We start from the raw sequence: 16372 nt of genomic DNA on the forward strand, positions 1-16372 counted from the left end.
CGGAAAAGACCCGTTTCGCGCGGACCTGGTCCCTCCGGTTCAGAGGGAGTCCGCCATTGCCGATGGCACCACCCCGGAAGTCCTCAGTATTTTCCTCTCTCCTTGGGCCATGACTTTCAACAGTAAGGAGTGATGAAAAGATTACCTGTGCCCCAAGGCTCTTCAGCTTCCTGCCCAGAGTCTCATAGTCCCTAGCTATATGTTGAAGGCTGTGTGGGGCAGTATTGTTTGTACCCACATGAATCAAAAGGAAGGGGCTGCAGTCAGTGGGCTTTATAAGACTGGGCAACTGCACTATCACACTGTGAATCTTTGGCACCTGGAAGGCAGGGTCTTAAAGGGAGAGAGTTAACCTGGGATCTTTTGAGTGCAAAGTTGGTGCTCTTACATGTAGGCCACTTTCACACCATACATTTAAAGCACTATGATGCCGCTTCATTGCTTCCCCCAAAGAATTCTGGGAACTTTAGCTTGCTGTGGGTCCTGAGAGTTGTTAGGAGACCCTTATACCCACTCCCACAGCTACAATTGCAAGAGTTCCCTGCAGGGGGCATTGACTGTTGAATCACTTTGAAAATTGTAGCTTTGTGAGGGGGGAAACTCTCAGTACCATAGCAAACTACAGGTCCCAGAATGCTTTGGGATAAAGCTGTGACTGTTGAAAGTCGAATCATAGTGCTTTAAATGTATCATCTGAATGTGGCCAGCCTGTCCCCAAATCTGGGAATAGCATAACCCAATCACCCCACAAAGATGACAGAAAATCCCAAATCTTTCCTCTGATTCACATTCACTGTGGTTTGAGTATACAAACACACACACACACACACATACACACACACACACACACACACACACACACACACGTTGTAACTGTGTGGTCCTGGGAGGGAAAGGGGCATGGAGACAGAGGTAGGATGGATGAAATAAGGGCTTTGTTGCTTTGCAGTGTGAAAGTCTTAATATATTCTTTCAAAAACATTTGAGGAATGGGGACTCCCCATTCAGAATTATACATTTCAGCCTCTCCAAAGTGCCAGACTATATCTCCCTAATTAGAAGATTGTTAAAAGATGCAGCTGTCACATATAAAGACAAAGAGGTTCTTTCTGTGTGTGATGGCAGGACATACATATTGATTGAACGCCTGTGGGGTGATTTGGGAGGGGACATTGGTAGTGGTCCTTTATCATTGAAGCATCTCAAAAAGAGCTTTGATAAACAGTGTGGATGAATCTATCCGGCCAAGATGTCCTAGCAATGGTCCTGCAGGGGGCACCAGATGCCCAGTTTCAACAAGCTTCTGTCCTCCTGTGATGACAGATCAGACTACAAATTCGCAGGGGTTCTTACAGGCCTGGAAAAGCAGCAAAGATTTCACTGGTGCCAACTGTCTCCTAGGCCAGCTTTCTGGTTGGCTTGGAGCCCTCTACAAGCTCAGCCCCTCTGCGCCCAAACCAGTTTGACCTTCTTTCATAGGAACATACTAGGCAGTTGCCTGATCCTGAGTCTCAGACCACAGAAACATTCACACCCTATATTTAAAGTACTATGATACCACTTTAAATAGTCATGGCTTCCCCCAATGAATTCTGGGAGCTGCAGTTTGTTAAAGGTGCAGAAAGTTGTTAGGAGACCCCTTGTTTCTACAGAGCTACAATTTTCAGAGTTGCCTAGGAAGAGAGACTGTCAAACCATTCTGCAAATTGTAGCTCCGTGAGGGGAATCAGAAGGGGTGGTGGTCTCCTAACAACTCCCAGCATCTTTAACTAACTGCAGCTCCCACGATTGATTGGGGCAAGCCATGACTATGCAAAGTGGTAGCATAGTGCTTTATATGTATGGTGTGAACGTGGCCCATTGTTACTCATATATATTGCCTACACCAGGGGTAGGCAACCTAAGGCTCACGGGCCAGATGCAGCCCAATTGCCTTCTCAGTCCGGCCCGCAGACAGTCCGGGAATCAGCGTGTTTTTACATGAGTAGAATGTGTCCTTTTATTTAAAATGCATCTCTGGGTTATTTGTGGGGCATAGGAATTTGTTCATTCCCCCCCCCCCCATACAATCCGGCCCACCAAATGGTCTGAGGGATGGTGGACCGGCCCACAGCTGAAAAAGGTTGCTGAGCCCTGGGGCTACATGGACAGACAGCACCTGTTCAGGGTTCGAGGTAGGGGACAGTCAGGTACACTTGCCCCGGGGCCTCAGAGGGCTAAGCCAGCCAGGGGGCCCCACCAGGGACCGGCTGCTTTTTTGTTTTAGTTTATAACTTTATATAACAAGACTCCTGCCCCAGGCCTCAGATGCGATCTGCATTGCCCTGGCTCCACATGAACAGTAGTTAAACGTGTCAGTTGATTGACACAATCTGCCCTCTCAAGCCACAGAACATCCCATACACCAGGGGGCGCTATGTAGTAGAAATCAGAACAGAGTAGTGGTGCTGGAGTAATGGTAATTCCTGCGTGATTAGCACCCTCTAGTGGGCATCCTATGCCTTTTAAGAGCATATCTCAGCACTGGTGATTCTAAGAAGATTCTACACACACACACACACACACACACACACACACACACACAAAAGCTTCATAAAGTTACCATTTGTAGTGCAGAATCAAGGAGGATCACAGCAGCTACTACCCTGATTTTAAAAAACCCAAAGCCTATGCTCAGTCAGTAGAGCATTAGACTCTTAATCTCAGGTAGGGCTGCCATACGTTCGGATTTCAAAGGTGAAATTGACATCCAGGGGGAATTTCCAAAATGTGGCGCTTTGTCCTGGATCTTAGTCTTGGTTTTTACTTTCTGAAATATGGCAACCCTATCTCAAGGTCATGGGATCAAAACCCACTTTGGGCCAAATATTATTGCATTACAGGGGCTTGGACTAGATGACCCTGGTTGTCCTTTTCAACTCTACAATTCTATGATTATAGAACTGAGTCCAGACCCCATAAACAGGCTGTTTTCAGGGGAAGGAGGGAGGCCCTGATTAGGCCTTGGTCTTTATATTTCAGAAACTTTCGTCTCCCACATTACAGACTGGTTTTCTTTTTTTCTTTTATGTTTTATTGTAATTTATATTCGGTGTTAGGCCCCCTGAGTCCAGCCCTGGCCAGGGAGGGCGGGGTATAAATAAACATTTATTATTATTATTATTATTATTATTATTATTATTATTCTGTTTCCTGCTGTTTTATTCACTTTGCACCTTGCAGGGCAGTAGGAGAGAACAGCGATTCTGAGAATGTGCAAAGAGTCTTCAGCTTATCAATGGGTAAATACTGCCAACTGTATACCAGGCTACAATTCCAAAACATCTTGAGGGCCAACAAGTTGGGGAAGGGTGCTCCATAGCTATGGGATTTGGGCAACTAAGGTATTTAAATTAAGAGCAGGGAGAAGGGAGAATTAACAACCTATTCACTCCTTCCAGTGTCCTTCCTCTCTGCAGCTGAAATGGCTGGACGTGGTCTGCGTGGGCTATGCTAAGATCATTAATCCTTGGTGTTAATCAGAGATTCTCCCCAGCCCTTTCCTTGTATAGATGAGAGAAGGCTACACCCCCCTCCTCCAGCTGAATAGGCCACAGAGACACAGCTGTTTCTCCTACACACACACACACACACACACACACACACACACACACACCAGACCCAAAGTACACTGTCCTGGTATCAAATACACAATCTGTCACACATTACGATTTAAAGGATCTTTTCTTCTATGTACAAACAGAGTCCCACAATAAGTACATAAGAAGAGCCTGGCTGCTGGATCAGGCCAACAGTCCAACTAATCCAGCATCCTGTTCTCACAGTGGCCAACCAGATGCCTGTGGGAAGCTTTCATTCAAGACCTGTGCAACAGCAGCACTCTTCCCACTTGTGATCCTCAGCAACTGGTATTCAAAGGTGTACTGCCTCCAACAGTGAAGGGAGGACACAGCCATCGTGGCTAGTAGCCATTGTAGCCAGCATAACTTAATCAGCAATCATATTAGGGACGTAAGAAGAGCCAAAGGGGGACCCATCTAGTTCAGCATCCTTGTCTCACAGTGGCCAATCAGATGCCCCAAAAGGGAAGCCTGCAAGCAGGACCTGAGTGCAACAGTGGCACTCTCCCCACTTGTGATCCCCAGCAACTGGCATACTGCGTATCAAAGCAAGACAAAGCAACACAGAAAAACAAAAACAAAAAACCCAACAGCTGTCAACATGTTGCATGAGCATCCCAAAACATTCAAATTAAGATTATAGGAAGCTGCCTTATACCAGGCGAAACAATTCCTCCATCTAGCCCAGTACTCTCTGCTCTGACCAGTAGTGGCTTCCCAGAATCTCAAGTAGTAAGACAGCCAGCATGGCATTGTGGTTAGAGTGTTCCAATCCCCACTCAGCCATGAAGCTCACCGGGTGACCTTGGGCCAGTCACATACTCTCAGTCACATACTGGAAAAGAAGAACTCTCCCATTATTTGCCACCTGATCTTTTAATGAGAAGTGCTGCCGGGATTGAACCTGAGGTCTTCTCTTGCATGCAAAACACTTGTTCTGCCATGGAACTATGGGGTTTTCCCCTAAGAATTCACAAAGACACATCCCCACAGATGATAACACTAGGCCCCAAGGGAGTGCATTTGCCTATTTGGGTCTCCGGTACCATGTGTTGTTGAGTGGCTCACAAAAAGAGACACAATGAGGTTCAGAGACCTTAATTACTAGGCTTCAAGCTCAGCCTGATGAGGTAGGCCGGCCTTTATCAGCCTGGTGCTCTCAAGATGTTTTGGACAACAACTCCCAACAGCCCCAGTCAGCTGACAGGAGCTTATGTCCCAAACATCTGAAGGGCACCATGCTGGTGAAGTCTCAGGTAGGCTGTTAATAAAGTACTGTACATAATTTAAGGTCAACGTCCCTTGACTTGACATGAGGCGAGCCCTCTGGCCAAAGGTAACGGAGGGACGGACGCATGGCGGAAGGGGATAAGCAAGCCCCCACGTGTCATGGTTCGGGGCAGCCTCGTCATCCGTGCAAGAGAGTCAGGTTAAGCTCGGTTGTCCTTGTTAGTGGATTTGGGATTAAAGCGAGAACATAAAACAGCATTTAAGCTGCATGGAAGGAAAACAATCCTGAGCTGGAAGCAAAAAATGGAGGCGTTGATGTTTATTTGAAAACAGAAGTCCACTCTGGGCTCACGTGGGAGGACTTTGCAATGAGTCAGGCCCACAAAGGCCCTAACTCAGTTTGGCCTACACTGGAAGGCAGTTGTTTTCCGGGATTTCAGGCATGAGTTTTGCTCAGTGCTACCAGGAGATCCTGCCAGGGACTGACCCTTGCAAAACGGGTGCCCTCCCATGAAGACACAGTCTCTCCCTGCCGGGTCTCCCTTAATGCAGACTTGATGAGCTTGTGCCCTTCCAAATGTTCACAGATTACAATTCTCACAATCCCTGACAACTGGCCATGCTGGATGGGGCTGATGGGAGTTGTAATCCAACAACATCAGGAGTGCCACAGGTCCCTTGCCACTTAAATAAAAGAAGGGGCAGGAAAGTGTGAGGAAGGGCATACACATGAAACGCTGAACATTAATGGCCCTCCAGAAGAAAAGAGACTCATACATGCACTATATGCAACAGGTCTAAATTCTAATGACTAGGCCAGACTTCCTCAACCTGGTGCCATCCAGATGTTTTGGACTACAACTTCCATCAGTTGCGCTGGTTAAGGCTGATGGGAGTTGTAGCACAAAATATCTGGATGGTACCAGGCTGGCCTGATCATGCGGTAGGCTGAAGAGCCTCCTCAAGTGAACTGGGAACATGCTGGGCACACACCCTCCATTAAAGGTAAAGGTAAAGGTACCCCTGCCCGTACGGGCCAGTCTTGACAGACTCTAGGGTTGTGCGCTCATCTCACTCTATAGGCCGGGAGCCAGCGCTGTCCGCAGACACTTCCGGGTCACGTGGCCAGCGTGACAAGCTGCATCTGGCGAGCCAGCGCAGCACACGGAACGCCGTTTACCTTCCCGCTGGTAAGCGGTCCCTATTTATCTACTTGCACCCGGGGGTGCTTTCGAACTGCTAGGTTGGCAGGCGCTGGGACCAAACAACGGGAGCTCACCCCGCCGCGGGGATTCGAACCGCCAACCATGCGATCGGCAACTCCTAGGCGCTGAGGTTTTACCCACAGCGCCACCCGCGTCCCTACACCCTCCATTAGTGTACTTTAAAACTGGGGCAGGGGAATCTGTGACCCTCTAGATATTGCAGGACTACAACTCCCATAACCTCTGATCATTGGCCATGCTGACTGGGGCTGATGGAATCCAACAATATTGAGTGGAGCACAGGTTCTTCACCTGGCTTTAAAAAGGACAAGATACTGATAGGATTGTACATACACAGAGGCATCAGATTTGAAAAGCAGGTGTCCTTCAAAACCAAGTATGTAAAAAAGAAGGATAAAAGGTGGGTTATGTCATTTAACACTGGAGCATTCTGAACATTTTACAGAAGTGAAGCAAAATCTACCATCTGAGAAAAAATTACTTTTGCGTTTTTAAAAGATGTCCCAGTCAGGAGGGTTAAAATATTTGCATATTATTGCAAACTATTATAACTCTCGTTAGAATGAGAAAAACTCAGTTGCCCTTCCTCTGGAAGGCAAAAAAAATAAGTACCCATTATAAGAAGAAGACAGAAGCCCTACAAAAAAAATATTCACACACACTCACCCCACTTGTATATATACACTTTTATGATTATTATATATTATGTATTTGGGCATTCAGAAAATTTTCTTTCAAGCAAAAGCATACATGTACCACTTATTTGAAAAAAAACTCGTGCAGTTTTAAAAAGAAAGTTCAGAGAGAGGACTTTGAATATCCTCTGAAATGAGTAAGGAATGGACAATAGAAAACAAACTGATATTTGTATGTGATTAGTCTATCCATCACTTGAGACTATTCAGAATTTTTTCTGGAAAAAAAAAAGAATCAACATTTTTCACATCTGGAAGGAAAGGTTCACATTCATTAGCTTTGGAGCAAGGACTAAGGGAAGGGTGGGGAGCAGACACTTTATATCATCTATGCACTAGGATCTATCATAACTGTAACATTTGCACCATTCATGAGGACTAGAAAATTGAGTAACACTGGAAGCAAAACAGAGAGGTGATAAAAAGAGCTGAAACACTAGCAAGGAAAAAGGGACAACCCCTCCCCAATTAACACCATCCAAAAGCAACTGATTCTTGTAGCAAATGTTCATTAAAAGACCAAGAGCTTCTAACAGGATGTGAATAACTACATTTACACTGTGAATGAATGGGGATTAATAATAAATATTAATGTAACGTATTAGACAGATAACAATAATTTAAAGGATTTGAGTTACAGCACAGCATTTGCACCAAATGTCTACTGTAGGGGTTTTCCTTTACTTAGTCCAGAAAAAGACGTGTACATGAGCCAGTGGGGAAACTGATGCATCCCGTACCTATGGTTGTAAGGAAATTTAGTTTAGAGGGCTGTTTTGGTGAAAGGATTGGGGTGTAATGGAGGCTTGGGGGTCCCAAAGTTTCCAAGTATCCAGTGGGGGGAAAGGGGGGTGTTCTATTGTTGGGGGGCAGTCATGGTAAGAGTAAACAGGTGATTCTAGCGGAAGGGATAAAATCCACTGTAACTCTCCCCCTCCCCAGACTTTTTCTCCAGGGGTAGGGTAAGAGAGATCATTGTGTTGTTACTCAGCAGGAGATTTTAAGACGTCATGATGGTTAGAATGGGGTGGGGAGAGGGAAGAGCTGTACCACTATGTTGGGAGCCTCCAACATTTGGGGGGGTGTCAGAGAATTTGGCAATATCCTTGAATGGGCGAGTACTATATTGATGTAGGAGGGATGTGAAGGCCAAGGATTTGTAATATACGGAAGGGGACAAGACCAGAATTTGCTATTTTGGGGGGGGTGTACCCAAGGAGGATATAGCAGAGCTTAGGGAGACAAATGGGGAGGGCAATCAGATGGTGTTTGGGTGTCAGAAGACAAACAGAGCAATACTCTGGAATTTGAGGGGGCCAAAGTGGCTGGGATATGGGGAAGATTGTGCCATTAATGATGTCAGGGGCTGCTGTTTTTTGGGGGGTGGGGATGGGGTCAGTATTTGGATTTGTGCCTAGCAACAAACCCACCCACCCACCATCTCGCTACACAAACACACACAAACACACACACCTTTTCAGATTAAGGACCAGAGATGATATATTTTGGGGAAAGGTCTGTCTCTTGGCAGCCTCCTGCATGTTGAATAAGAAAGACATCTGTGTCACCCCCACCCGGCACCCCCCGCAATGCATTCCCTCTCTCTTCTGAACCTGTTGCTGTGGGGCTGGAGGAAAAGAAGGGGTTAAAGATAGGGGTGGCTCTGACTTGCTTAGGGGCTGGTGGAAGGAGGGGGGGGTTTCATAAAGATAGAAGAGGTGACACCTACCACACAGAGACACATGGAAGAGAGCCTGTTCTTCGTCTTCATGGGGGTGTGGGGGGGTGGAGATGGGGGAGCTGAGTGTGGGGGCTGCCAGAGAGAGGAGGTGGGGGCTTGATCCTCACGACTAGACGGAGGGGAGGAAACTGAAAGGGCGAAGGAGGGAGGAGAGGATGTGCGGGGGGGGGGGGGATATAAGCAGAATGGTAAAAAGAGGGCTGTGATTAGAGGATTGATGCAGTGAGCAAGGGAGAGAGAGAGAGAGAGAGAGAGAGAGAGAGAGAGAGAGAGAGAGGAGTGTGCAAGAAAAAGGATGTGGGGAGTCTGAGTGAGGGATGCGGTGTGGGTGTGAGACAGTCGCAGGATTTGTGTGTGAGAGAGAGAGTGTGTGTCCAGGATGCTGCGTTTTGCGGGGGTGGGGGGGTGTTGAAGGAAAAGGATGCTCCAGTTGTGAGTGTCCAATTGATGCAGAAGGAGATGGGGAGGGCTGGATGGAAGAAGGATGTTCTGGTGTGTGCAATGCAAAAGTGTGTGTGTGTGTGTGTGTGTGTGTGAGAGAGAGAGAGAGAGAGAGAGAGAGAGAGAGAGAGAGAGAGAGAGACCCCATTGCAGTATTCCCAGAAGGGGAATGCAGGGGTGTTGATGTGGGGGTGATGCATGTGTGTGCGCCAGGACTTTGCATGGGGATGTGGGAAGCAAAGTGACTGCTACGAGTGTGTCACCAAAAAGTCAATGCAGTTGTTAGGAGAATGCAGCTGAAATAGTGTGTGTGTGTGCAAGGCAGGGAAGGAGGGAGGGAAGGAGCGAGAAAGACCATTGCAGTGTTCAGAATGCTCAAGCACTATGCAAGGAATGCTCACAAATTGAATCATCAAAGCTATGAGTGTGGAGCTGAAACAGAAACACCCTGAGAAATGATGTGTGTGTGTGTGTGTGACAGAGAGAGAGAGAGAGAGAGAGAGAGCGCACATGTGCAAGAGAGGGACAGGGAAGTGCAGAGTTGAGACATGCCACACGGCTGGGTATGTGCACGTGTATATTTTGCACATATCATACCACTCAGTGGTTGACTTGCAGTCGAATGTGTGAACAGCCAAAAACTCCTTGTGGCGGGGGCCATAAGGATGCAAATATACACACCATCTGTGACATTTGAGTTGTGACAACCGCTTCACACGTGCCAGTCCTCTCTCAACGTGTCAGTCACACAGTTGATTAACATGCATGTGCTCTCATGGAGAAAGCGTGAAAGAGCATGTGAATGAATGAGAATCACACACACAGTGCAATGGTAAAGTACTACTGAGTATCTCATGTATGTGCAAGCACATGTGTGAGAGGGACAGCTGACTGCAAATACAATGATGCAGTGCAAAGGTGTTCAATAACATTCTTGTGAGCATACACATACATAGCACTTATGCACCAATTCTGCATTTTACTGTCTTCACAGAGCACAAGACTGCCCCTATTTCCAATAGGTGCAAACTGCTAAACCAGAGTTCAGAGAAAATGTGACTGAGAGGTGACATGATAGAAGCTTGTAAAATTCTGCCTGGCCTGGAGAAAGTGTAGAGAGAAAAGTCCCTCCCCTCTCATAACACTAGAACCCCGGAATATCCAATGAAGCCGAATGTTGGAAGATTCAGGATGGGCAAAAGTACTTTTTCATGCAGCACTATGAACTTGCTCCCACAGGAGGTAGTGATGGCCACCAACTTGGATGGCTTTAAGAGAAGACTGAACAAATTAATGGAGACAGCAATTGATGGCTACTAGCCATGATGGCTGTGCTCTGCCTACTGGTCAGAGGCAGTAATGATTATTTAATTTCTATACCACTTAATTGGGTGAATTGGGTCTTAGTGGAGGGGTAGGACTCTGATGAGGAACATGTCATGCTCCTTCTGGGGTAGCCTGACCACCTTTGGTCTCCACGCTGCACTCGGTTCTCACCTGTGGCTCCTAGAAGCTGTCAGCATGCAACAGTGGCTACATCCCAGGAATGGCTTCAGCTGGCTAGCTAAACCATGTGAGGGTAGCCAATGGGATTCAAGCCCTTGGTGAGTTAGGGACTTCTCCTGCATGTGAAGACAGGCTCTGGCAGATTGAGCAGATGAGACCAAGAGTGAGTCTCAATGGTCAAGAAGAAAGAAAACACTGATCCTCAACCTCTGCTGCCTTACAGTACAGTGGTACCTCAGGTTACATACGCTTCAGGTTACATACGCTTCAGGTTACAGACTCCGCTAACCCAGAAATAGTACCTCGGGTTAAGAACTTTGCTTCAGGATGAGAACAGAAATCGTGCTCCGGTGGCGCAGCAGCAGCAGGAGGCCCCATTAGCTAATGTGGTGCTTCAGGTTAAGAACAGTTTCAGGTTAAGAACAGACCTCTGGAACGAATTAAGTACTTAACCTGAGGTACCACTGTATATCTTCAGGAAAAGAAAATGTTCAGAAGTAAACCCTGCACAAATCTACACATTTGGGTGGCAGTTGGATGGTGCCTTGTATGCCTTCATCCAGGAACTCCTGCAGCTAAGCTGGCACCAGATGTCTTGCTCTGTTTTCCTTTGGATCACATAAGAGGCCCAGAGCGGGCAGCCCAGGACTTCCTTACACATTGCCCGGGCTTGCGTCCCAGGGAGGTGACTTAAATGCTGCTAAAGCAGTTTGACTTCACCCTCAGAGGTGCACTCCATTGTCTCTGGAGACAGATGCCAATTAAAAAATATGCCTTAGTATAGTTAAAATATCTCTAAGCAGTATACAGAAAACTGAAGCAACAACAGACAACTTGAACAAAATATTACAAAAATATACAGTTACATATTAAAACGCTACATTGAAACCAATATACTAATATATAAATCAATATGCTTCCAAATACCAGTTGCTAGAAACCACAGGAGGGGAGAGTGTTCTGATACTCAGGTCCTGCTTGTGGATTTCCTACAGGTATCATGTTGGCCACTCTGAGAAGAGGATGGTAGACTAGATGGGCCATTGGTCTGATACAGTAGCAGGACATGCCATTTTAGGGCGTGAAACTTAATTTTTGCAAATTTCTTCAGTGAAGGGTCTTAAAAAATATGTTTTTGAGTGTGAGGAATTCAAATCTGCTATTATTTTTGACCAGACAACATTTAGCTTGTTAAGTCTATGCTTGATGAAAAACACATAAATTGCTTTTGGAAAACCAAATAATTTAGTTTTACCTTCTGAAAATGTTGGGTAATGCTAAATAAAATAATAATAAGAATAATATATTACTGCAAATACTTGGCAATCATTTTAAATGATGTCTATGTAATTTTACACACATTTTACTTACCAAGCAAAACTAAATTATATTCATTTAATCAAAATATCTTTGACTTCACAAGTCGTGTTGCAAGTTTTTAGCACCCTTCATTTTTGGAATCTGAAGGTTGAACAATTCAGCACACCCTAATGTAGCAGTCTTTTCTTATGTTCAAAGCAGTGCAGCCCATGAACATAGCCCAGAGGCCTCTTCCTGTTGCCTGCTGGGTACATGAGCATCCTATTTTTGTAGGCTTAAACAATGTAAGCAAAACCATGCAGTTTGTGGCACCCTTGGAGGGCTACTGCGCACGACTGCTGGCAGACAATATTTGGCCCACTCTGCATAAAAGGGAGGAGTGTTAAATCAACACATAATGCACACCATTATTCTAGCAACATACCAGTTGTTAGAAAAGACCATATCAAAAAACCTCTTGCTCTCTCTCTCACACACATAGAGTGAAGCATGTTCTTCTGTGATGAAATTTTATTCTGTGAACAGCCTTGAGATCTTATGATGAAGGGCAGTGAAATATACTCAGAGTCGCAAAGTGATTTCATGCTCTTTATTCAGCTCATAGTGGTGAGGAGGAATGAATGAATGTCCTCTCAAAGTATCTGCTTTATATACATTATTTACACAATGGGCTGCACATGATTGGCTAATTCCGGAATTCTAATGTAAGCCAATCAGGTTGTGGATTCACTTCTATCTGGAGCATTATTGGGTGGTTCCTGCCAACCAATCATACTGCTGCCTTGTTCTAGGACCAATCAGACTGCTGCATTCTGAATCCTATTGTTCTAGGACCAATCAGACTGCTGCCTTTTTATCCTATTGTTCTAGGACCAATCAGACTGCTGCAGTTTGGATCCTATTCAACTCAGTACATAACACCCCTCCCCTCTAAGTTCCAGTCCTGCCCGGGAGGTCGCATTCATAGTCCTCAAGGTACGCTGGCGGCCTACGTGTGCGTTGCGGCCTGGGGTGTTCCCTGGTCCGGGGTTCAGGTTCTGGCTCGTGTTCCAAGGATGCTGGCTGTGATGGGGCTGTTTGGTCTGGCGCAACCGGCTCGCTCAGTCATGGTTCTGGTTCCGGTGTCCTTTCGGCCTCACGGGTCCTCTCTGTATTTACTGATTCTGCCTCTCCTGCTGGCCCCTCCTGCTCTATGGGCCTCACTGCCCCTCTGTTCCCTTGGGACTCCTCTGACCTGTCCTCCTCCTCCTGGTTTTCTCCCAGGAATCGTCGCCGTATCTGGTCGCAGTGGCGGCGCCAGCATTGCCCCCCATCTGTTAGCACCTCGTACGACACCGGGCCAGTGACCCTGGTGACTGTGGCGGGTACCCATACAGGGCCTGCCCCAAAATTCTTTGCGTACACTGGGTCCTGGGCCTCGAAGGTCCGGGGGTTCCTGCCTTCCCCCACCACTACCTCATCCTGAGCTCTATCGGGGTAAAGGCGGTCCAGTCTGATTGCAAGGCGCCGACCCATTAGTAGTTCAGCGGGGCTCCGGCCAGTCGTTGAGCTGGGGGTGCTGTGCTGTGCTAGAAGGAATGTGGCAAGGCGGTACTCCCAATCCCCTTGCGTCATGCGACGAAGGGTGTCCTTGGTGGTCCGCACCATGCGTTCTGCTTGGCCATTGGTGGCAGGGTGGAATGGCGCCGAACGGATGTGGCGGATGGCGTTCTGCGCTGTGAAGGTTTGGAATTCTCCTGACGTAAATGCAGTCCCGTTGTCTGAGACGAGAGTGTCAGGGAGCCCGTGGGTTGCAAACAGCCTGCGTAGTACCCGGATGGCTGCGGACGTAGAAGTGGATGGTACCAGTGCGACTTCCAGCCATTTGGTGTAGGAGTCCACCACTATGAAGAATGTTTTCCCCTGAAAGGGGCCAGCAAAGTCCACATGCAGGCGTGACCATGGTGCTTGGGCGGACTCCCAGGACTGGACTGGGGCCCTTGGGGGATCTGGGCGGGATTCTTGGCAGGCCTGGCAGTGTTTGACCCAGGCCTCTATCTCTCCATCGATCCCCGGCCACCACACATAACTCCTGGCAAGGGCCTTCATTCTTACTACCCCTGGGTGTGTCTCGTGTAGGGCTGTGAGGACCCTTTTGCGGAGGGGCTGGGGAACAACAACCCTGCTTCCCCATAACAGGCACCCCTTGTGGGCCGACAGTTCATGTTTGCGGGTTGTGTAGCCGGCGAATTCTGGCCCGGGGCTGCTGCTGGGCCATCCCCTCCACACCCAGTCCAGGACCCGGGAGATGACCCTATCTTTCTTGGAATGGTGTGCAACTTCTTGTGCCTGAATGGGGCGGTCGGGAAGCAGCTCCAGGCTCATAACCTCTTGTGCAGGTGCTGGGTCGGGGCCTGTTTCCGGTAGTGGTAGCCTGCTGAGGGCGTCCGCATGGCCCATCGCCTTCCCTGGGCGGTGAATCAGTGCATACTGGTAGCTGGCAAGGAAAATTGACCACCTGAGGACGCGAGGAGACAGCACTTGGGGGGTCTGCTTTTTGGGGGCAAACAAGCCTAGCAACGGCTTGTGGTCAGTCACCACGGTGAAGGGCCGCCCGTACAAGAAATCATGGAATTTTTTTACTCCCTTCACGATTGCCAGACCCTCCTTGTCTATTTGCGAGTAGTTCCGCTCGGTTGTGTTGAGTGTCTGGGAAAAGTATGCCACCGGTACCTCTCTTCCATCTGGGAGTTGGTGTCCCAGGACAGCACCAATGCCATAGGGCGAGGCGTCGCATGCTAGCACCACCGGCAGCCTCTCGTCGAAGTGTGCCAAGACCGAGTTTGAGACAAGCAAGTCCTTGACTGCCTGGAATGCGGCCTCCTGGCGCTGGCCCCACACCCAAGGGGCCCGCTTGTCCAGGAGTCTGTGTAGGGGCTCCGCTACCGCCGCCTTGTGGGGAAGGAAGGAATGGTAAAAGTTCGATAGTCCCAAGAAGGCCTGAAGTTCAGTCTTGTTCTTCGGCGCTGGGGCATCACAAATGGCCCGTACCTTGTCCCCAGTCGGGTGGACCCCTTCTGCGTCCACCATAAATCCCAGAAAGTCCACCTGAGGCACTCCTAGTAGACATTTTTCCCGCTTCACCTTGAGACCCGCCGTCTGGAAACGGTGCAGAACGGTGCGGAGGCGGGACTTCCGGGTTGGCGCCATCGCCGAATGGCGGACTCCCTCCGAGCTCCGGAGGGAGTCTGCTCGGCAGGGGCTGGGTTCTACCGCACCGGCGATGCGGGGACCCTTAGAAACCACGGCCACGGAGGCCGTGGACATGGAGACTCGGCTTGCACCGTTAGCGCCCTCCCGACTCGTGAAGGAGCCTTTTTAAAGGCTACGGATCGGGTGCCGGGGAGAAGCGTGGTGCCTTGAGTTCTCTGCTTCCCCTGCTGAGCGAAGCCGCATGCCATTCGGCGGAGAGCGCTGACTTCTTCCATTGAAAATTCGGACTTTTCAACAACAACCCGTGAGTAAATTTGGAAATCGGGTTCAAAAGGAGGAAAAAAAAATTTTTTTTTCGAATTGGATACGAGCGGGGGGGATCCAAAAAGGAAGTCAGTCCCCTCCCTATTGTAAACTTTCCAAAACAAGGACGGGGAAACCAAGACCCAAAAAGGCTTGCATTGCTGATAAAAATCCAAAATTTCACGATGGGGAACTACAAGAACTGTGCTGGAGGAGGAACTGGAGAAGGGAAACGCAACCCCCCCCCCTGGGAACCGGGGTGACTGAAGAGAGAGCCTGGTGAAAGGAGTCGGAGATCTTGACAGCTGTCAAAATAGCTGTCAAAGTCGAAAAGCGGAGTGGATTTTATTATGAGAACTTGGCTGGTTAAATTTGATACAATTTGCTACAACTTGTTAAAATTTGGATACAAAATGGCGAATATGGATAACAAATTGACTTTTGGATTAGAGGAAACAAAGATACAACAATCCCCCTTGAGGAGTTTCGGGACATTACAAGGATTGGGAAAGTGGAAAAACACCAATGGAACTTTACAGGACTGGTTATCTTCTGGGAAAGCTGCAAAACGGAAATAACATCTCGTCTTCAGGGTGTTTTCTTTTTTGTTTTTTTAAAGGAGACAATAGATTTTTCTATTGAAGAAAGGAAGGGACTGAACGTAAGGTTTTGCCCCTGAATAACAACCATCCCTGCAGACTTACCAAACTTTCGAACTACAACGTTTTAGCAGCGGAACAAAGGGAAATCAGACTACAACCTGGAAAGAACAATGGAGGGAGTTCTATTACAGTTTTATTAAAGACTGAAGTTAAAGTTTTGGAAAATAATGATAATAATAATAATTTTGATTTTCAAAAAAATTTATTTTTAATTTTAAAAAAGAAAAAGCCAGCAAGGAGTCGGGGAAAAGTTGTGATTTATGGTCTTAAGAATTCCAGGCAGACACCAGGGGTTGATGGTCAGGGGGAAATTAAACCGGGGACAGGGGGGGGAGAACTAAAACTCCAAAGGCTTGCCAACTTGGTTATTTTTTGCTGAATTGGTCTATTATTCATTATATTTTTTTTATTCTCTACCTTTTCTGTTTCTATTATC

The 16372-nt window shown here is 47.6% G+C and overlaps 1 protein-coding gene across 12 annotated transcripts in view; it reads right to left on the bottom strand.

Moving 5' to 3' along the window:
• DLG4 (discs large MAGUK scaffold protein 4) overlaps positions 1–16372 on the bottom strand; it is a gene marked incomplete at its 5' end in the record, with an annotated part of 144078 nt that overhangs the window by 79535 nt on the left and 48171 nt on the right. For 2 of the 12 annotated variants that reach the window (XM_083580882.1, XM_083580877.1), the window contains one exon: positions 8501–9004. The exons of the other annotated variants lie outside the window; for them this stretch is intronic. In XM_083580882.1, coding sequence (XP_083437008.1) covers positions 8501–8542 — 42 coding nt within the window. Of the gene's footprint in view, positions 1–8500; positions 9005–16372 lie in introns of those variants that run through there. 12 annotated transcript variants of the gene reach the window in all.

The sequence above is a fragment of the Podarcis filfolensis genome, assembly GCF_964270895.1.
Source record: "Podarcis filfolensis genome assembly, chromosome: 13".
In the NCBI taxonomy this organism is placed as follows: domain Eukaryota; kingdom Metazoa; phylum Chordata; class Lepidosauria; order Squamata; family Lacertidae; genus Podarcis; species Podarcis filfolensis.